The sequence below is a fragment of the Drosophila subpulchrella genome, chromosome X (assembly GCF_014743375.2).
Source record: "Drosophila subpulchrella strain 33 F10 #4 breed RU33 chromosome X, RU_Dsub_v1.1 Primary Assembly, whole genome shotgun sequence".
Classification (NCBI taxonomy): domain Eukaryota; kingdom Metazoa; phylum Arthropoda; class Insecta; order Diptera; family Drosophilidae; genus Drosophila; species Drosophila subpulchrella.
In genome coordinates this window covers 20,403,260-20,425,783 of record NC_050613.1, presented here as the reverse complement: position 1 = coordinate 20,425,783, position 22,524 = coordinate 20,403,260, and the positions used below count along the sequence as shown (strand labels likewise).

The 22,524-nt window shown below is 42.2% G+C and overlaps 1 protein-coding gene across 2 annotated transcripts; it reads right to left on the bottom strand.

Moving 5' to 3' along the window:
- Nucleotides 1-4,382: 4,382 nt before the first annotated feature.
- On the bottom strand, nt 4,383-22,496 carry LOC119557366 (protein giant). 2 transcript variants are annotated; one of them, XM_037870107.1, is made up of 4 exons: nt 22,484-22,496; nt 6,801-6,922; nt 6,102-6,744; nt 4,383-6,026 (listed from the first exon to the last, which is right to left on the bottom strand). In XM_037870107.1, the coding sequence occupies exons 3-4, from the start codon at nt 6,151-6,153 to the stop codon at nt 4,687-4,689; spliced, it is 1,392 nt and encodes a 463-aa protein (XP_037726035.1). In that variant the 5' UTR covers nt 6,154-6,744; nt 6,801-6,922; nt 22,484-22,496; the 3' UTR covers nt 4,383-4,686. The 2 variants fall into 2 exon arrangements, with proteins under 2 accessions (XP_037726035.1, XP_037726036.1); XM_037870108.1 differs by lacking the exon at nt 22,484-22,496 and having other exon boundaries at nt 6,102-6,573; nt 6,801-6,877.
- Between the last annotated feature and the right edge of the window lie 28 nt (nt 22,497-22,524).

The window sequence follows — 22,524 nt, the reverse complement described above, 5'->3', positions numbered from 1 at the left end:
TACTACCACCCCCTGGATACGTGCTCGAAATTAAGAAATTACAATGCGATGGCACAAAACGTCGCATGGCCTATTAAAGTGCACTCGTTTTGGGTCTATCAAAATAGTAGGATCAACTTGCATGAAGCGATAAGCAAATACCAATAAAAAGGACATCAGTTCGGTTCGTTTGGAAGGGTCGAAAGGTGTGGGATGATACGGAGTACGGCATGGAGCGTCATCTGGCTGATCGGTTCGTGTTGGACAATTTAATGCAATTAGTGCGATATGCGATGGTCAGTGCTTCGGTGTTTCGGGGCATCTCTATCGGTATCGGCACTCTGTATATTCCATATCGGTAATTACATAATTACAGCGCGTGTCCCCGGAATCGAAGGGATGTACATGCTGTTTTGTACATGTATCCTCCCTCTCTTCAGATCAGAAGAAGGTGGCACATGTCATATGCCGCGGCATTCCATTCTGCGATTCCGATTTCGATTTCACCCGGCTGATTAATGATATTATGTAATCTCATTAGGGGCCTTCGCGGCCTCGGGGCAGTAAAAATGCCTGTAAAATGCAATCAACCGCAATAATCGCGAAAAGCGAAAATCGCAAAAATCGAAAGCAAAACATTAGGCGCCTAATGCGACTTAGCCCAAAAATGGGAGGAATCTAGAAATTGAAATGAAAATGGAAATAGAAATGGCAATGGGAATGGAAGGCCCAAGAAAACCAGACCAACGACCTACTTCAATGACGATGTGTTAATTTCGTTTGATTGACATCTGTCGGCCTGCAGGACTACGATCCTCATTCCGGCAGATTCTTCCTTAAAAAAAAGGAAATGTCCCATCTCTTGACTTGTCATGTAAATCTCAAGGATGTTGTTGCGGCTGGCCAAGCATGACACTACATATTTATGAGAATTTCGGATTTTCGGCATTCGTCCTGGGGAAGGACATACCTCACGTCACAGGACATTGTCCCGATTGAGCTGTCAGCGGATGACGGGGCACAAAATCTCAATTAAAAATCCAAAAACACCAGAAAAACAACTTTTTGCTGCCCGAACTTAAAACAGATACCACCCATATCTATTGCATATGAAACAAGGACATCAAGGACGAGGAGCCAATGTCAAAACTTTCTTCCATTTTTCCCAAAAGACAGATGCAAACTTGGCCAGTAGAAAAGAGCAAAGTCGGCAAGGGTAATGTTATTTAAGACACTCTGCCATTCATGACGTTTAAATTTCGCAAATTGTCAAAAATTATTGCATTCGATATGCACCGAACAAAACGCAGGGAAAATTGTGCAATGAAGCCGACAACATTTTGCATGCATTGCTTTTAACCCTTGAGTGAGGACAGGAGGTCCTCTAATCACTCGGAAAATGCCTCCCATCCCCGCCCCTTTTGCGAACTTCTTGAGGAGTGTGTGAAAAATTGATAGACTTGTCAGTTGGCCCTCGCCGGCAGGGTGGCTTTCCCTTTCGCCCGTTGTCCTCCTTCTCATAAAGTTGCATAAATGTCAGCCGACTGTCATGACAACCTCTTGTAAACGCCCCATAATTTTTATTATTAATGGACTCGGCCTGCCATAATCGATGAGCGGGTATATCTTATATCTGCCATCGATTTCGCATGCCGAAAAGAGTTGGAAGGGTTTCTGTTCTACAGATTGCCTGCAGACCCATAGGTTTTTATATTTTACGGTCCTTTACTCATATCTTTAAATTGAGAGCCACAGATCATCTTTTCAACCCAATATATGCTCAAATTTAAAATGTTCTTTATGTGTATTTTATATAAAGTATGTGCTTAAAATAACTTAGTGGTATTGCCTCTCATATGTAGAGATTAAGCTTTTTTTTATCTTTTTACAGTACTTAAATTTTCAACATTAAACCATCTAATTCTTAAAAGCATGAAAACTTAAACTTGTACATCTAAGCCTTGTAACGAATAATATTTAAATAATAGATAAGTTCTTATCGGTTCGAGTCTGTGCTTACACCAGCAAGGCTCCTTACCTAATTCTAGGTTATCGATGCGCTATAGGCATCGAAGTTCCTTACCATCTATGTAAACAGCAAGCATGTTCCGTAAAATCACTGTAGAGGGCTCAGGTTCTGTATGTCAACGCAAGATGTCGCTGAAAATGTCTGTCACCTACTCTACATTATTGCGGACCCAAAAATATGCAAAATTTTAATAAGAAACAATTTATTTGACAGTGGTTTTTAGGCCGACCATTAGCGATAAATACACCTGGAGAAAATTTGTAAAACAGGTTAGCCCCTCTGAATTTGTAAAAAAAATGTATTATTAATTAAAAATAAAAATAAAATGTAAATTTCATTTAATAGAAATTAAAATACAAAGTCTCTCATCTGCTCATCGAGCAAATTGTCTGTTTTCTAGATTTCTTATTCCGGCACCAGGCGAACATAAACGTTTAGGAGGTGTAAAAACGATCAGCTGATTAGTTTTAATTAAGCTTATTTGGAGATGGCATCGTGATTGCTTCCTTTAGGCACGGCCCAAGCAAATACATGGGACTTAACAGTTTTTTTTTCGGTTTTTCCATCGTAGTTCAGCCAAATCAAGGCGTACAGCTAAAAGATCGACTGTTTTGAGCAGCTTGCTAAATATGCTAACGATCCCCATCAATTTTTCGAAAATTTATTTTTTTTATCAATTTTCGCATTTTTTGTAAGGGGTTACATCACTTATTTTTGCGAAAATTGAAAAAATTGAAAATTTTCAGGTTTGAATGCCAATCGATTGGAAATTAAACAACGAGCTCAACGAGGTATGACATTCCTCATTCTGACATTTATTTTTGTTTTGGCAGCCAAAAAACTGCAAATTTATGGCGAAAAAAAGGGTTCAAATTGTTGTCAAAAATACGAGATTCAGATTTTTGTCAAAAATGCGAGTTTTTTTCGGTTTTTCCACGTAGTTCAGCCAAATCAAGGCGTACAGCAAAAAGATCGACTGTTTTGAGCAGCTTGCTAAATATGCTAACGATCCCCATCAATTTTTGGAAAATTTATTTTTTTATCAATTTTTGCATTTTTTGTAAGGGGTTACATCACTTATTTTTGCGAAAATTGAAAAAATTGAAAATTTTCACGTTTGAATGCCAATCGATTGGAAATTAAACAACGAGCTCAACGAGATATGACATTCCTCATTCTGACATTTATTTTTGTTTTGGCAGCCAAAAAACTGCAAATTTATGGCGAAAAAAAGGGTTCAAATTGTTGTCAAAAATACGAGATTCAGATTTTGGTCAAAAATGCGATAATTTTTTTCGGGTTTTCCATCGTAGTTCAGCCAAATCAAGGCGTACAGCTAAAAGACCGACTGTTTTTGAGCAGCTTGCTAAATATGCTAACAATCCCTATCAATTTTAGGAAAATATATTTTTTTATCAATTTTCGTCGAGAAAATAGTCAAATTGCCTGATTTCTTAATTTCAGACACCAGGCGAACATAAATGTTTAGTAGGTGTAAAACGATCAGCTGATTAGCTAATTCCAAGCTTACTTAGAGATGCCCAAGTGATTTCTTCCTTTTGACTCGGCCTAAGCAAATACATGGGACTTAACTGTTACTTCGGGCATATCGTGACAAGAAAGTGACAAGATCGTGACAAGCTCGTGAAACGGCCATGGTTGCTCATCTCTGGTCTGCGTTTTGCTCGCATCTAACGGTTCTTTCCCATGGAGATCGTTTCCTATTGGTCAAAAGGGGGAGGGGAAATATGTAAAGGGCCGCCATCTTGAAAATAAACAGCTGTTTGAGTTTACTTTTGGCAACCAGCTGTCACTTGCTAAGTTTTCTGTTCGCCTGGTGTCTGAGATCTGTAGCCCAGCACTTTGACTGAAAAGATGTTACAAATTTTGTGAATTTAATAAAGTAAACTGGCGATTTTTCAATTTCAAGCACCAGGCGAACAGGAAAATGCGTAGGTGGCCAACGATTAGTTTTTAGAGTGAAACTAGAGGTGAGACTTTTCCAAATATGCAAGGCCTTTTGCTGACGACCAAGCAAAAGCTCATCTCTAGTCGGCTTACACTAAACTAACGGTTCTCTTCCAGTTAGAATATGTTAAGGCCCAGCAGCCACTTGCTGCGGATTATGTTTGCCTGGTGTGCAGATTAATTTTGTCAAGAAAATGTATTCATTTCAAGTTCCTGCAGCGCCCAAATGTAGGCAATGGAAAATAGGTTATCTCCGCATTTCATGGCAGAAAGTAATGGGAAATGGTACAAATATGCTAAAAATATAAATAAAATATATAAAAATTCGCTTGCCATAAAAAAGAGTTATTGAAACGAACACAAATTATTTTTGCATAATTTATTTTAATATTTATTTCTTAGGGTTATGAAAAAAATTCACTTAATAGCTAGATAGTAATACTAAGATGGGACCGCTACAACTATAGATTCGAGTGATTAGTTAACTGGTTAGATTGCGAGATGCACTTATCGGCTAATACATTTTACAAATATAACGTATACTGCAAGGACTTAAAGTACTTAAATGCGAGTGTGGCAAAAAAAAGGAAAGTTGAGCCCCCTAAACTATTCACAGATAAGCTGACCCAAAAAACAGGATGTAGTATGTGTGTGTGTGCACGGTACGATTCGGATCTTCGCGTTCAACGCATCAAGAGAGGAATGGACTTTTAGGCGGTGGCCACTTTGGCGGACGTGAAGGCGGCCAGCTGGGCCTTGAGGGCGTCGATCTGGCACAACAGCTCGATGTTCTGGCGCTCCAGATAGGCGGCCCTGATGGCGATCTCATCCTCCTTGATGCGGCGACGATCGCGGGACTTCTTGGCGGCGGCATTGTTCTTGCGACGCCGCTCATAGTAGGCAGCATCCTTCACCTGGCTGCCCGAGCTGAGGCCCGAGTTCACCCCGGTGGTGTTGGCCAGAGTGCTGGAGTTGCTGGCCGAGGACTTGCCCTCAAAGTTGCCCGCCTGGGAATCGCAATCGCTGGACTCCTCAGCCGCAGCGCGATCCTCGCTCTCGCTGTTGTTGTTCGAAGAACTGCCCTCGTTCACGGATCCGCTCCTCGAGTTGGTCCTGCGCATCTTGGGGTTGGTCACAGTGCGAGATCCTCCGTTGGAGCTGCGAATCTGCTCGAGCACCCTCTTGCGGTACTCGGTGTAGCGCTCCACTCGCGGATTGTCCAGCAGGACATCGGTGGCCGCGAAGTTGGCAGCAATGACCAGGGGATCACGGGGAAAGGCCTTGAAGGGGCGAGTATTCTTGCCCGCATCCCCACTGCCGCTGGGGGCAGAGGTGGTGGGCGTGGTGGCCTCAACAGCCGGCGATTGGGGATTCTCCAGGACATCTATCTGCATGGTGCTGGCATTGCTGGCTGGTCTGGGTGAGTTGGTCGACGAGGTGGAGGAGGAGGCAGCAGCAGCGGCGGCGGCTGCAGCAGAAGCGGCAGCAAAGGTCTGGAGGAGGCTAGCGGTGGGCGTGACCTTGGGCGGGGCAGCCGTGGGCGTGGCCTGCTCCTGCTTGATGTTGCTGTAGTAGAAAGCGGGGTACAAAGAGGCCAGTTGCTGTTGCTGCTGCTGTTGTTGCTGATGTTGCTGCTGCATTTGGGCGGCATACAGCAGATTGCTGGTGGGCGAGGCCGAAGGGGAACCGCTGCCATAGCTATAGCTGGTCTGGTAGGGCGAGGGAGTCTTCCTGGGCGTCTCCACGCTGTCGCAGCGACGGGAAAGATCCAGGACCTCCGCAGAGGAAGCCTGTTGCTGATGTTGCTGCTGCTGCTGCTGTTGCTGCAGTTGCTGGTGTTGCTGCTGCTGCTGCTGCTGCTGTTGCTGCTGGCTGAGGGCAGCGCCCAGCAACTGCTGCTGGTAGGCATAGGCCGCATACAGATCCATTTTGGGCAGACCCAGGGATCCCTGGACCGGCAATTGGCTGTGCGGCAAGTGGTGCAGCGACTGCTGCTGGTGGTGCGTCTGGTGGTGCTGATACTGGTGGTGATGCATCAGGGGCTTGCGATCTGAAGAGATTGAGAGAGAGTGGGGATTCGTTAGTCTACAGATCGAAGAGCATCCAGGGGGCGTGGCTAACTTACCGGTCTTGAGATCGAAGAACTGCCCGGCCATGAGTTTCTCGTGCATAAGCATGGTGCTTGGTATATGCGGTTCTGTTTCCTTTTCTGGGGTTAATCCAACTGAGCGGTGGCTATGAGATGGCTATGTAGACCGATGATCTGGCTTTGCTTTTGCTGCTCTTGCTGTATCTTCACGCTGACGATGTCGAACGCAAACTGATTTCCTCTCGTCGGAACCCCCTGAATTTATACCCAAAAACCCGGAGGCTGCGCCGACGCCTTCATTCAGCTGGAAATGGCGGACACGAGCGGCCAGCCGAAGCGGTACGAAGCAGGTAGGCGGTTCAAAGGGCAAAGGGGTGATTCTGATTTCTCGCCGTCCCACTCTCTTCTGTTGCCCTCTCTGTCGCACCGCCTTCGAAAGGGTTTTACGAGGGTGCGGCGACTGCCCTTTCCTCCTTTGGTTTTCGCATTTTTCGCCAAAATCTTAGGTCTTTGTGCTATTGTTACTTCGCCATTTAGCGTAATTTAACAAAAAATAAAAAGAGTTTTCGAACTTTTTTTTATATTATCGGTTCCCGCGAAAGGATATGGTTTTTTCTCGGGGGTTATAATGACGTTCAATGAGGAAAAAAGCGGGGAAATTCGTACCACCTCTGAACCTCTGAAGTGATTTACTTTTCGTTTTCATAGAACTGGTCTATAAATATTAGTACTTACATTGCATCCATATTAAATGTCAGGATTCTTAAACTGGAAATTTTGTGTTATGGGTAACCGATTGCGGAAATGAGTCTATAACTGATTGTGATTTCTGGAATTGTAGATGTGGTTATACGCATCTGCAATTTAAATAAAATGTTGTATTAAAATTGTATATAGAGTTACAGAATTTTAAAACCCAAGAGTCTTTCCCAACCAAAAAAACTTTGTTCTCTAAAAATTAATAGACTGACAATCAAAAATAAGACAACATTTATTTTTATTAATGAGGGATATAAATACCATCACTTTCTGCTAATAAGTGAATTGTATAAGTAAATCATACGGCTAAGTTTCTAGAACATTTCTCATATTAAGGCCTATATTAATTAGGGCCAAATCATACATTTCTGACCAGAAAGAGAGGCATCTGGCTGAGGAAAAAGAGACAGAATACGGTTTGTTGATGATGGATGCACAATGTTCAAGGGTTGCGAATGCTAAATCCGTTTTGTTTTGCGCTTTTGTCCCGAAATCCTTTTCCTGACCAGCCCATCCATCCATGTATCTGCGCGATGGCGAATTCGGTGGATTGTGCGTGACAAATTATGGAAATTAGGTCGAGTTCTGGCGTTCCTGCAGTTTCTCAGCCCTTTTCGGCTGGCGTAATTCGCATCCTTTCCTCATTTCGCCAGAGGAGAATCGGGTTCCTGGAATCTCGACAAGGACACTCGCCAGTCTGGCCATTTGATTCATGACGCCGCCACCTCGACGATCGAGGATCGAGAATCCAGAATCCTGGATCATTGCGACAAGTGTCCGTGATGTTGACTGTTTCGTGTTCGTGTTTGTCCTTCTCCTTAAACATCCTCGATGCATTATCCTTTATCCCTTTGGCTTCCGCTGCGGCGTGGGATCCTCAACGACTTGTTTAACTTTGCTTAACTGTTTGTCCTAACGGTCGTCTCGATGGCCAACGGAAGTGGCTTACGGCGAAATGTTGGCTATATCATCTATGAATAAGAAATCTACAGGATACTTACTATTATCGGTTCTTTGAGATTCCAAGATTAACTTTCTATTCAAATGAAATTTGTGAGGTATCACAGAAACTCTATTGAAATATATATTTGGTCTGAAAATTCGAATTTAATTTGAAATATTTACTGATTTAGAATGGTCCAGTTAGAAGTTCTAACCATGAAGACCCTAAATATTAACAAACTCCGAGATGAAGTACCAGTGGTAAGCATAAGTCATACGATCAAATGTCACCAATAAATCCTACCTTAGATTCATTCTGTCAATCTCATTCGATTTCCACTTACGCCTTTTCAAAATTTCATTCATTCACTTTTTACAACTCTCCATTCAGTCGGAGATTGCAAATAAAAAGAGGGATCGATCCAGTAATCAGTAAAAAACCGCGAACTTATCCGCTAATCCGTGCGCTAATCCAACCGTAAAAATGGTGGATTAAACTAAAACTCGGTCTCGTCCTCGTCCCCGTCATTGAGTCGATCCGCTACCTGAGGTCCCTGGACTCGAAAACAGATTCTGCTGGCCGTATATAAAACATATAGCCGGACCCAACTCAACCGATCCTGAACAGATGCCATAAAAAGTCGCGGCCGGAGTCGAAGCCAAAGAGTTGGCCAAATTCGCTGTAAAAACCAGATTCAGCGAAACGAAAAAAACTTAAAAAACGGAGGGCCATAAAACCATATATTCATATATCGGGACTGCTGTTGCCTTGTCATAATGAGCTCCGAACCAAAGATGCAATATTTGTGCAATCCTTTGAGTGGCGACCTTGGGCGCGTTTTTTACGGAATCATCTACCTGATTCCCGAACGGGTTGCCCGCCCACTAAGTACGGTAAGTATGGGCTGTTGCTTAAAAAACACCGGGAGTTTTATTGCATAATGGACGCTTCGTGCGAAAAGGCCTCATTCCGAATCTGAATTTCAGATCTAGGATCCCGGGAGACCGCTGCCGTTTTTTAAAATGCCATAAACTCTAGTTTCGGACATCGGTGGTCCCTTAAAAAAGGGTTCTCTTCCCGGTTCATTGTGGGTGCGATTTTTATATTGGTTCGCTGCTAGGTGACACAAAGAAAATCAGCGACTAATTGACTGAAAGGGGTTTTGCCTTATATGACCCGGCCAGAAAAAGGGTGAGGAGTGGTGGTTTGGACGTGGATTTGGACTCGGATTCGGGGAATCGCCGTTAACTCCTTTCGCGGTCCTTTGTCCTAATGGGTTAACAGTCTCACATTGGAATCCATAATTTCAAACGACCCTATGTCGTAAACGAAAGTTAGAAGAAACTTATCGAATATTAGGAGGGCCATTTTGTTTCTTGGAAATGGTACGATAGATCCTTAAAAATATTTTATTCAGATTAAAATATATATGAATACTAATTTATACCAAGAAAAGGCTTATTTCGATCAGAAATAGTATATGTTTATGATATATCACTTTTCATAGTATAATGCTATGTTCAAACAAGTTGCCTACATTCATTCAACTTCCCTTAAAACCACTCCTTCTTCGAGGACCCTTCTTTCATCACAATTGATGAAATAAGATTACTTTCAAATGCATGATTAGTTTGGCCGTCATTCAGTTGATTTTCGGCCACGATGGCCGCCTAAGCCCATAAGGAAAGGCACTTGGGCCCGTCTATATCCCTATATCCTGCGATGCTAATGAGGAAGTAAGTAGTCGGCCGGCGAGGAAGTGAACGGGGATTACACGTGCTCCTCGGGCGAGGACAAAGGACCCTCTCTTCCCGCTGCCGAGTGTTTGGGCTAAGCGAAAAAGACTAACCAGGATCGAGGACCGGAGATCGAGGACCCAGGATCACTTGTTTGTTTTCCTCGGCATATGCAAAGTGCACACTTGCAAAGGATAATGGGAACAGGTATTGCTCTGAGGATTTACCTTGGCCACTTCCGCAAACGGAAGTGCACAGCACGGCAAAAACGAACGAACCCCCGACTAAAAAAAAGACACAAGTTAAGTACTCAAAGGGAACCCACAATGGCCGTAGCTTCCGTCGTCAAATCCTTTGGCTAATTGTTATCCTATGGCTCCTAATTCCACGTCCAGCAAAAGGCTGCTCAATTATGGCATCTCTATTTAATTGAAAGACGTCGAGCCGCTCCAAACGGAGTCCTCCATTCATTCCCGACCAGCCAACCGAAAAGATCTCGAGCAGATCTCAAGTCCGGAATATAGGAACCCAGAATCCAAGGCAGTATTGCATTACTCTATGCCAATTAGTGCGGTTTTGATTACCCAAATGACATTTGCCCGAGAGTCTTTTAGAGGTTACAAATCCCCTTATCTGCCGAACCGCATCTTCGAAAATGAGGCGACAACCAGTCTATCGTATTACTATCTAAAGTTTGCCCAGGCCAAATAAAACCAACTCAATGAACTTTAAATATATGCAAATATTGAACTTTAAATACTCGGTGTTGAAATGCAAGTATGTTGTGTGCGTGGGCGCGATGGGTTCAAGGTTCTGACTTAAGATTAGGGTGATCGATCAATCGATCGATGGGGAGACCGGGGACCGGAGACCCCACACAACAATAGTGCCATATAATAGTCGTCAAATCGCCACACAAAGGCCTCAACGGCCGAGTGCTATTTAAATGGGCAAAACTAACTTGCTACTTCCTTACGCCATCATTGTGACTCTTGTTGTCCTCTTGTCCCGTTGTCAGGAGTCCAGGAAGATGTCTAGGATACAGGGGATCGAGGCGATCGAGGGGTGTGTCCGTGTCTACGCCCATCGCCATTCGAAAATGCTCGGGTTGGGAAAATACCAGCACTCACACGGGACAAGCAAAAGAAAACTGTCCAAAGAAAGCCACATTTCACGGATGATTTCAGTGTGGGAGATCGCTAGTTACACTGCTAGAAATATATTTGACAGTTTTCTCTTTTTTTCAGATACTTTTTTCTAAGCCCAGAAATATGTTTTACCTCAAATTTTGAATTTCTGAGTTAATGGCGACTTTAAAATATCAGTTAGTAAATGTATTTTTTTACGAACTACGATCTCAAAATGTTCTAAAATTAAGTGCAATTATTTTTTTAAATTTTAATTTACTTCACAAATGTAGGAGTTTTGTGCAGTGCATATCCGTACCGCTATGGGCCACGATTGCAGGGTATTCACCACTGATGGAATATTCATTTTGCATGCATCATTCGTTTTGATGAACTGTCAACGTTTAGGCCTTTGTTCCACAACTCGGAACCGTATTCGGTATCTATTTGTGTGAGAACCGCTTGGGGTACAGTTATGTGCGGAAAATGTGAAACATTTCTAATAACTCAGAGGCCCTTATACTCCTTCCCCCTCCCCATTTTCCATTTCCAATAATCCCCTTTCATTGCTCACTTAATTTTATGCATTTTACTGTTGATTAGCTGCCACATCTTCCATTGTCAGAGGACGGGCACCGTTAAGGGTTATTCTGGAGTTAATCAAAGTGCCGGGGCGTAGAGCCCTCATAAAAAGAGTTACGATCCCCCGAACTCTTTCGAACGGTTTCGAACCCACTCAATCTATCTATCTATCAAGGGGCCCTTGAAATTTTCACACCTTTTTGCGGGAGTGTCCTTTCTGCTGCACTCCTTTTTGTCTCATTGTTTGATTTTTGGCCAAAGCCGCCTACGAAACCCCGTTAGAATAGCTACTGTTGGGCCCCCACCTCTTCAGATTCCAGATTCCAGCTTCCAAATCCCGGATCCCGAGATCATATTGTTGGCCAGGACAATTGCTGTCAAAATGGCATTGCAGCGGTTTGCGGATTTGGCCGTCCTGGTAATTGTGTCAATTGTCAGTTCGCACCATCTCTTAACTCCCATCAGCATATAAAGCATATCCATCCAACACGATCTCCCTGACGAACCCGAACGGATAACGGATGCTGCCCAGATACAATCGAAATCGGACGAAGAACGGGAAATCCTGGAACGGAACTGAACGGAACGGTCCTAAGCCTCATTCCGCATAACTCTTTCATAGAGTGACTCCTGGCCAACTCGTAATATGAGCATTTAACCCTGTAAAGTCTTCGTCTCAGCCACGCCCATTGTATCCCAGTATCCGAATATCCCAGTTCCGTTCTGTTTTGATCTGTTCTGTTCTGTTCTATTCCCTTCTCGAGGGCCACATTTTGCCTTTTGCCTCGAGTTTTTTCACATGAAACTAAAAACGACTGAAATCCATGAGATTAAACGGTCTTTAAAGCGGTTTAAGCCTTTTGTGTTCGGAGTTTTGTAGGTGGCAAAATGTGCCATTGTCCCCGAGTTCTGGCAAAATTATGGACTAGCATATCATTTCATAATTTAAATTTTCACCTTCAAAGATGCATTTTTTTTTCTTTTTTGGTTCCCGGAAGGAAAACACAAATATTATTGGAAGCTCGGTGGGCAGGAGGGTGATCCGACAGGTGACCAGGTATGGTTCCCTATGGACCTTCCAAACTAATCCTGACTATCGGGCTGCCTCAAGTTAATCTCGCATAATATTGCGTGGTCCGAACCGCGTAATCCTCCGAAAACAAGCGTTCAGATCCTGCAGGATCTCCACTTTTAAGCCGGCAATGGATTCTAGATGACTTGACTAACTGTTGAGTCAAGCGCAACAAAGAGATTTATCTAAGCCAAGGTCGAAACTATGCAATCTTTGGCAACTTTAGGCAGAAGTAGATAAAATGATTTAGTAACTGAATACTGCATCTTAACTGCTTTAAGAATGTAAATTCATATCATGTTATTTTATTCTTGTTAAGGTCATAAAATGTTGTTCAAAATATATGTCTAACTGCTGCGATAAACCGAACTATATAGGGTAAATATTTAAACATTCTTTATATCTCAGTTTATCTACCTTTTAAAATGTTCCAAAAGATAGTTTATACTATGGTAGCTAGCTCTAGTTTAAACTGTTCTAGCGTTTATTATGACCAAACTTAAGATTAAAACGTTTCTTACTAGAAGTTTCAGCATGTAGATCTTGTTTTAAGGTTCTGTTTTCGAGTTATAGAAGTCAGAATTCAATCAAAATCTCAATTCCATCGCCATATTGCGTTACATCCTCCATTGCCATTGCCAGAGATTGCGCCATTTTGGCGTTCATAATCGTGGTCCTATAACGAAATCGAAGAATCTCCCAAACTGCGGGTCTCACAATAAAGTAGAGCGAACCAATCAGAGGCAGAAACCACAGCTGGAGGGGATTTCGAAAAACCACCACCGCAGCGACTTCATTTTGTCCGCCTGATGGGAAACGGGTTCTCTGGGCAATGAATCCCCGGCAACTTCATTAAAGCCAGGAGATATAAGACCACATATAGAGAGGTGGGGTGATGGAGTTAGAGATGGAGATGGAGATGGAGAGAGAGTGGGTGACGGATCCAGAGATCCCGGGCTTAGGGAAAATGTGACAGCTGTGCCAGCTGACCCAGTCCATTGTCCACTGTCCATTGTGTCCATCCGGAGGCGAGGGAGTCTCTTGCATTTAATAAATAAATAGCAGGCGACAGACAGACAGCATCGGGGGCATTTTCATTATCGCAAATGAAAGGGTTCTGTTTCGGTCGGCTCTGTTTGGGAGAAAGCCCTCTTCCCTTCTGACTTTCCCGGGCGGTTGCTTAATGATAACAAAACCGGATGGCCATGGCGTTGGGTTGATTACAAGTGGTTGCTCCCTGGGATTTTTGCGGGTCAGCCGCAATGCTGACCGCCGCTTTGGTCACTTTTGGCAATTTCCTACAATTGTTGTCTCAACCCTTCCTTGTTTTTTTTTTTTTTTTTGGGTCTCTGCAGGGTGGATAACTGGAGTTTGGGGTGAGATTGGAGTTTTGGGGACTGGGTAGCAGTGGCACCCCATCAATTTAGCGCGTTGACACATTTATTGGGAGTCTGTGGAATTAGTTCCTGGCTCGAAATTAGGTTGTAACACTGGCCAAGCCCCAACTTCTGCCTAAATCGATTCGGTGACCACCTGCCCCACTCCACGGCGAAAATCTTTGTCATTGATACTGAAACTGTTTTGTCAATAGACGGGGGAAACTCGAGAACATTCCTCATCCACATCGAAGCAATATTATAAGATTATCTGTATCTGGTCGGGCAACCTCGAATTTGTGGCCAGACAAGTGGAAGCGATGCGAAGAAAGCAGATCACTTCCTGTCTTACCCTTCGCCGATTATCTTTTTGTCATTATCAAGGTCTGTTTGCCAAATAGAGATCATCGGAGCGTGGAAAGAGTTCTGCGCCCTGGGAACTGACCCCAGAGTTTCGAAATCCTTTTCTCTACCAGACCTTATACATATATATAAATAATATATATCGCGTTTATTGTCTCGCCTGTCAGCGGAGACCATTAGCCAGGGTTTTCCAACAAATCGCCGGACACAAAAGAGGAACACTCACATATGCCACGCCATCTTAGCTCCGCCGTTCTAAACTCTAAACTCTAAACTCTCAAATCCTAATGATCTTCGGTTCCGGTCGATCCTTGGATACCGATACCCCTGCATACAATTTGCCACAAGTTGCCGTGATTAATTAACTTAAATGGCATTTGCATTTCCATTACCATGGCTCATGTTGCGTTCTTGTTCGGATTGTACGAGTAATTTGAGGCGCTCAATTTTTCGACGCATAATTAGGAGAGCTCACAGAACTGAGGACTAAGGACTAAGGACCGCTGACTGAGGAATTGTTTCGGTACACGAGCCACACGACTTTCCTTCACTAATTGTTAACTGAAACGATTCAAAGGAACTGTTGGAAGAAAGTTCCTCAACAGCCTCCTGCCACGCAGCCTGTATTCGATTTTGGGATATGCTCTAAGTGAAGCTATTAGTTCGAATTTGTTAAATTTTAGCTAATTGTTGAGAGATTATTGGTTGTAATTTGGTATGATGCCTTCTTGTTTGGTTGATGTATTGTAGACGAAGTTTCATATTTTTGATTCTTACACAAGCCGAGTTACTTGAGGTAACTATGAAGGTTTTTTAAATATTTTTAATATTTTTTAACATTTTTGTTATATGTTGTCAATCAGACGGAATCAAAGCCTAGTACTAAATATTACAAAGATGGCTGTAGCAGAATTCGAGTTACTTCAGTTTCTTTTGAGTATATCAGGCGCAGCCTAATCAAAAAGGTGCAGTAGTATTCAGGATACATGAAGTTCTAACATAGATTTTAGTCGATCTGCTTTTAACTTTGAAAACAACCTCTATTCAGCTTGCCTTCGGCCACATCCCAAAGGAAATACTAGTAAGTGCCACAGAAATCGACTGTTTAGAGAGCCACACGAGCCAAGCGACAGTTCGCCTCCCTTTGTTGGTTAATTGATCGAAGATGCAAAAACAGCCAACTCATGCTTAAGTGGAAGGCTGCCTAATGAGCGTGTTCAGTGGTCTTTTTTCCGAGCTCAGGTTTACTGTTCGGTGTTCAATGCTCGATGTTCAGTGTCCAGTGTGGTCAGCAGCTGGAAAACGAACACATGTGGCTCATGCCCATGTCCAGTGAAAGGATTCGACTTTGGATTCTGGTTTCCGGATTCTCGATTCAGTATTCGGGACTTTGGAAAATAGCAGAGTAAACACACGCCGCACATTCTCATTAATCTCGAGGGGGAGTAGACTGAATGGGATCGGAGTTCGGGATCTGAAATGGGACTGGGATTGGCTCGCAGGGATCGCAATTGCTGCGGCTCTAATACACAACATATTGCAACTTTATGTCGGGGGAAACGCGATTCGAAATTCATTCGATGGCTTGACTTGCGTTTTGTTATTCCAGCATCAATGGCCAGAGCCACAGTTAGTTCGACTTCCCAGCCCCTGGATGGAAAGCAACGAAAATATAATAAGTGGGCACGTGTTTTCGCTTGGTCCACAGTCTACAGGGCATACAAACGATTTGTTTTTCTACGGCCAACAGGACCTTGGGCCTACGTCTGGGGTTTGTTTTTACACATAAATATTTGTTTTTATTTGCCTAAGCACAGAATTTGTGTCGACTTCTAGGGAACGCACACACCACGGCCATGACCACAACAGATATATGTATATTCGATGAGGAACCGCAGGATCCTTCCACAGGCGCCAATGGAGGACCAGAACCTCTTAAGCCTTTACAGCTGCCCAACGGAAGTGAAGTCGGAGTTACTTAAAATAGCCTCACATTCTCTGAGGTCACTATGTCTCGATTCAAAAAACAATAATTTTCTAGTTAAGAAATCAGAGAGAATGCTAAAGTCGGGTGCCTTTGGCTACAAGATCCTACTGTATATTAAAAAATATTAGTTTTCCCTGTTCATATACTTGTAAGTTTACTAGACGCTATAAAAAGGTGTAGTTTTCAGATGAATTAAAATAATCAAGAAAGGGAATTAATTTATATATACAAAAATAAACACATGACCATTCTTAAGAAACTGATGTACATTTTTTTATGGCCTTTAAAATTGTAAAATGTTAAAAGTTTAATAATCTAATAAACTTGGTTTAAACGGTTTCCCTTCTGAATTGCACAAGCTAATTGATTGTGAAATGGGACGATGAGGTGGAACTGATTGCACAGCCATGGATCAGGGTCCTCGCTCTGGATTAGACAAATTTTTAAATGGAATCGCAATCCGCTCGGTTCACACATAGCTGATCTGCTCTGAATTGCAGAACGCAAGACTCTCGGCCCAGAACTCTGAGCTGTGGGCGTGTGCGGGCCATGGATTTCACACACCGATCTCAGGAGTATCCTGGCCCGATCCCTTTGCAGCATGACGAAAGGTAAATTTGTAAACAATTGTGCTAATTAAGCCAGCCCAATAAAAATCGGCTCACGGAGGCTCACGGAGGTTTGAGAGGCCTGAGATCGCCCGGGGAGATCCAGGCGAGCACTTGAACTAAATCCGGTAGCTTAAACGAGTTAAAGGAACTTGAACGGAACTTAATCCCATAAATTTGGGAAAAATACAATTTTAATCAGGTTAATTCGTGTGTAGCGCGACTGTTGCATGGTTTTCGGGCCATGGGATCAGTGGCCAGGTAGTCGGCCGAGCGAAAGGATTAGGCCTCTGGATCTCGGGGATTTAGCGCAAAACAGAGGTGAGTCTGCGTCCCGAACAGGCCCACCTCCCCTGCCTTCCTGCGACATTTTAATTTAATCTCAGATTACGAGCGAACGAGGAGATCGCGGACAGCGGACAGCGGATCGCGGATCGGGATCAGTTCACAGTCCACCAGATTAGGCCACTCCGCCTCCGCCTGCTCGTATATTGCCAAATAATGCTCGAGCCCGCCAGGGGCCAGTTCGATTGCAAAAGTTTCACGTAAATCCGTAAGATTAGATGGCTAGATCCCCAGATTTCCACATTCCCTCCCGCGCTTAGCCCAATTGTTAGGTCAATTGCCAAATCACTTGAGCGGGGAATGGGAATGGGAACGGAAAACTAGGCCATCGAGCGGTAGGCCCAGTCCTAGGTAGATCCCAGAAAGCCACTGGTCATGCCCACTAAAGCTAGCAGTGCCTCCGGTGATCCCATTCCCCTGATCCCCAGAAGTCCAAAGTAGTCTGCTGGACTAGCCGCGTTGACTTTCGAACCCATGGGAAGACTAAGTCTAGCTACGCTTATGAGTTTCTATCTCCGACACCCAAATGCCTTTGTATTACTTGAATAGTGAAAAGCATAGCTATTGCTTTTCAACATCATAAAAGTTCCGAAAACTAAAAACAAGCCATAAATTAATTTGTAAACATATTAATTTATAGTAAGTACTGTACTGTAGTAACCACCGAATCAATTGTTGTATAGTTATTACTTCAATGACTGCATGAACATGAGATATACATTTATTTATAAATAAATGGCAGATGATATTATATAGATATAGTTAGATATTATAGATATTACCTGCTGATAGTTCAGATAGTTCAGCTTATAGATACAAGATTCTTTTCTGCCGATTTTCTGAATACATATTTTCATTTATAAGTCAATCGATCTGTAAAAAACTTCAGATAAGCCACTTATTACATTTGGCGAGGACATATCAAAATTTAGTGAGCCGTTTCTCAACACAGATTTCATTACTTTTAAAATCGAAAAAGGGCAAACCTATATTTTGTTCTTTTGCAGACTCCGATTGGTGTTTTCTAAATATTAAATAAATTATCAGAACTGACGATCCGATCCGATCCAAGCCGCCACGCGCTGATCATGCGCTGGCTAAAAAGGATTGCCAATCGATCGTGACGCCCCAAAAGGGAAGGGATTAGGGCCATGAGTAAACACATTCTGATCGCCACGATCTCTGGCAAAATGTCAACACAGATCGAAAAGAGTTGAGCACTGCGATCCTGGCGAATCAGATGCGATTTGCGATCGCCTTGGGGTTGAATATACAAAGGAATAGAGGACGATCATCACGAGGGGATCGCGAATCCTGATTGACACTTTGGTTTGGCCCTCTCACCTGGCATCGAAAGTGTGTCCCTTTTCTCGCCTGTGATTGGAGTGTGCTCTGCACGTGGCCAAAGGCTAGGGACACACATTCCTGGTTCGCAGGAGAGCGAGAAGGACGATCGTCCTTTGTGTGGTTTGGCCCGCCCGTCGTTTGTTGCTGCTTCTCCTGCTTTTTTCCACCGTGTTTTGTGATTTTTTGATCTTCTTTAGGAAGATATACTCTGTTTTCGCCTTTTTTCTGCAATCGATTACAGGAAAATGATGATGTTTCTTAAGGATAATCTCGGTTGCAACATCTAGGAATAGTCTGGCCAAGGGTTATGCATCATTATTTGGCTCACACTTGACATTTCGATTGTTGCCAAAGAAAGGGAATAAAGACGAAGACAACAAGATGCCAATTAGGTACCTAGTTTTTTTGTTCATTATATGATCCGGAGAAGATCAGCTTATGGATCAGCGATCCCCGGGGAAAATGGAACTTGGCTGAAACCATTGGTATCGCGAATTGGAAACTTCACTTCGATTTGGCAAGGATTCAGCCATTTAGCAGCGCCATTTTGATCCTGGGTTACGAGACTCACATAACGCAAGGGTTGCACAAGGGTTGAACGCCTGGGAGTCATCTCTTAGGGGTGGCGACCATCAACCCCTTGCCACCCAACCCCCGAAAGCCGAGAAACACGTGTCCATGATTAAATAAAATATTTGGCAATTCGTCTAGTCAAACTGTAGTGACTCTGCCACCCTTTCCAAACTCCTTCTTCATTTAGTTTTTGCAGCAAAGAGTGAAAGTAAGCGAGGGAAGTGACAGCATCGATTGGATATGGGCCTGCACGTCCCATCACCATGTCAATGATAAAGTTAAAGAAGGGATGCAGGAACAATTAAAGCCTCTGGCCACAAAGCTGACCAGAAAAGTAATCATTCAACACTCATGAGAGAAACCCTTACATTATGGATAGTATAACGTGCAAGAGGTATTCCACGACTCCAGAATCAAGAAGTGCAGATTTTGGCTCCCATTTTGAAAGCCATTGGAAATTCGGAAAATAGGACATGAAAATGAGTTAAAATTTTCAGCCCCCGTAAAAAAAATCACACTTCAAAATCGTAAGCCTATAACTCAAGTTATGGATTATAGAAGTGCAGTTTCGGGTCGTCATTCTGAAAACCATAGGAAATACGGAAAAATGTAACAAGAAAACAGGCTAAGACTTTGACCCTCTCTTAAAACAAATATTCCTATACTAAAACGCATTCGAAAAACGGAAAAAAGTAACATGAAAACAGGCTACATTTTTGACCCTCCATTAAAAGTAATGTTTTAATGTAAATCATTAGAAAATTCAACCACAAACTCATAGAGGCATCCCACTTCAAAATCGGGATCCAACAACTCAAGTTATGGAATCTGGAAATGCAGATTTGGGGTCCCATACTGAAACCCATTAGAAATAAGGAAAAAAGTAACATGAAAACAGGCTAAAATGTTGACTCTCCTTTAAGGGTAATATTTTAATGTAGATCGTTAGAAAATTCAAACACAAACTCATAGAGGTATCACACTTCAAAATCGGGATCCAATAACTCAAGTTATGAAATGTAGAAGTGCAGTTTTGGGCTCCAATACTGAATCCCATTGGAAATACGGAAAAAAGTAGCATGAAAACAGGATAAAATTTTGATCCTCTTTTAAAGGTAATATTTTAATGTAGATCATTAGAAAATGCAACCACAAACTCATAGAGGTATCCCACTTCTAAGTCGGGATCCAATTACCCAAGCTATGAAATTTATAAGTACAGTTTTGGGTTCCCATTCAAAAACGCATTGATAATACGGAAAACTCGAACATGAAAATGGGTTACAATTTTGACGCTCGATTAATTAAAAAAATTTGAACTTAGAATTTTAGAGAATTCGGATCTTATGGAATGTTGAAACTAAAAATAATTCTAAGGTTGAGAAACGTCAGCCCATTTTTAATACAACTCAATTATTATTCTTAAGCATTTGCGATTCGAGACGGACAATTCGTTTGAGATAAAAACTTTTAAATGTCGTTTTTCTCAGATGTTTTGCCAATTCATTTTGGCCAAGCCACAGACGTGTGAACGCCTCGATGATTGGCCAGTAGTAAGTAATCCGTGAGGCGAGGAGTCATTTTTCATATGCCAAATTTTACAGTTAACACGAAGGACAATGAGGACTGAAGAAAAAGCAGCTAATATTCAACGGAGATTCAACGGAAGCAGGACTCGTATATGTTGTTTTTCTGGACACTGGACAATGACGTTTTTATTGATAAAAATTATGCACGCTGGCAAACAAAGGCGAGTCCCAAAAATGTTGGACAACTTGACTCAGCAGAAAAAAGCGAAGACGAAGCGATCCGGGGACAAAGGACCTGCTGTCATAATGGCTCAATCAGGCAGCACGACTAAGGATATACGGTCGGGACTAACGGTACACCCATGGTCCTGGTCTCCTGCCCTTCTGGCATTCTGTTGACACAATGTCTGGCGGACAGAGGAAGCAGGATTGCTGTGGTCACCCAAATGTCATCCATCCAAGTATGTCGAAAAAAGGACATCTACATGGCGACAGCCTCGATGTCGGCTCACATAAAAAGGATCTTTCAGGGTATTTGCTTAACTGATTCTGCGATTCTACGTTTGTATGTGGATGGGTTAACGGTTAACGGTGTCCTGCGCAGGACACTCTTCCGTTGACTTTGATTGGGACCGACATTGTGGGCTAGCCAATGTAACAAAGGTTCCATCAAACACAGAGATTATGCCGGTGAGAAAAAGATTCTTTTAAATTAAAGCGAAAAATTGTACAATTTGCGAAGAATAGCTCTATCTATAGGAACTCTATCGATAGTTTTTTTATAACCTAATAACTACGAGTTTGTTATAATTATAGCATTCAGAAGGTCTGTAAAGTTCAACTATTTTTGTCGGTTTTGTGAACAGAATTGAACAGTTTACTTAAATGTCCATAAGTTGTGAAAGACCTAAGATATCATGAGACCTTAAATGCATGTCTGTAGAAGGTCATCTAAGCCATTTTTTGGCACGCATATCAATAAAATTGAGTGCAAACTATCGAAGATATTTTTAACCAAAAGATTAAGTATTGTTATTTTTTTCAAATAGCGATTTCAGAAGTAGCACACGTTAGGATCAAAACCTATACATGCAGATATGCTTATATACATAAATCTATATTAACATAATTTAATGTTCACAGGCCTGCATCTTTTAAGAAATAAATTTTGTTATCCTGTGTTATTAAGCAGAATAATAAAAATCGTTTGAACTGAATTATAACCTCAGATATTATTTGTGGAAAAAATTATCATGAATTTTAAAGACGTAGTATAGTATATGATTTTAATCTGTTTATCAAATCGTTCAGAAATTAATAGTCACATAATAATAATACTAAATTCGATAAAATACAACAAAATTGTACAATAGAAATACAACAGAAACCTCTCATCCAAAATAAACAAACTGAAGTACAAAAAACGAAATTAACTAATCAAATCATATCTGCTGATGTGGCTCTATTAAAAAACATTCTATTAACTTATAGTTTTAGCCATAAGATAGTATTATATAATGATGAACAATTATTATTATAAGAATCTTTATAGATGACAAATAACATGGCAAACAATTTTAAGCGTATTGCCTAACATTTTAAGCGGGTAAGCTTTCCCTGGCTTTAACTTGTCATTCGATATGTTTTAATTACATTTTAACACCTCTGAGAGGTATCTTCCTCTGCCCATGCACTTTGAAAGAATCAATTTTCGTGGCTAATTTTCGGCAGTCACCCAGCAGGGTACCCAAGAAGAACCAACTACTACTTGGATTTTCTATTGAAATGCTCAACTGTGAAGAGTGGGCGGACTGGACAGATGCCCATTTCAGCTAACGATTATTTGGCAGAAAATTTGGCAATTCCGTTAAAAAGCAAACAGGATTCGGGCAAAAGGATTTGCCAGCCAAAGCGTAAAATGCCGTTTAAAACCTTTATCCCCCGAGGACCTTAGGTATTCTTAGGTAAAGATGACGCGAAGCCCTGTTGACTTAAGATTACGAGGATGCAGCCAACCGGAGGATTGAAGTACAACAGGAGATCCTGTTCCTGTTCACTTGTCGCTACTTACTTTTTAATCCGGTTGAGCTGCATAATTTTCCGTAAAAAGCA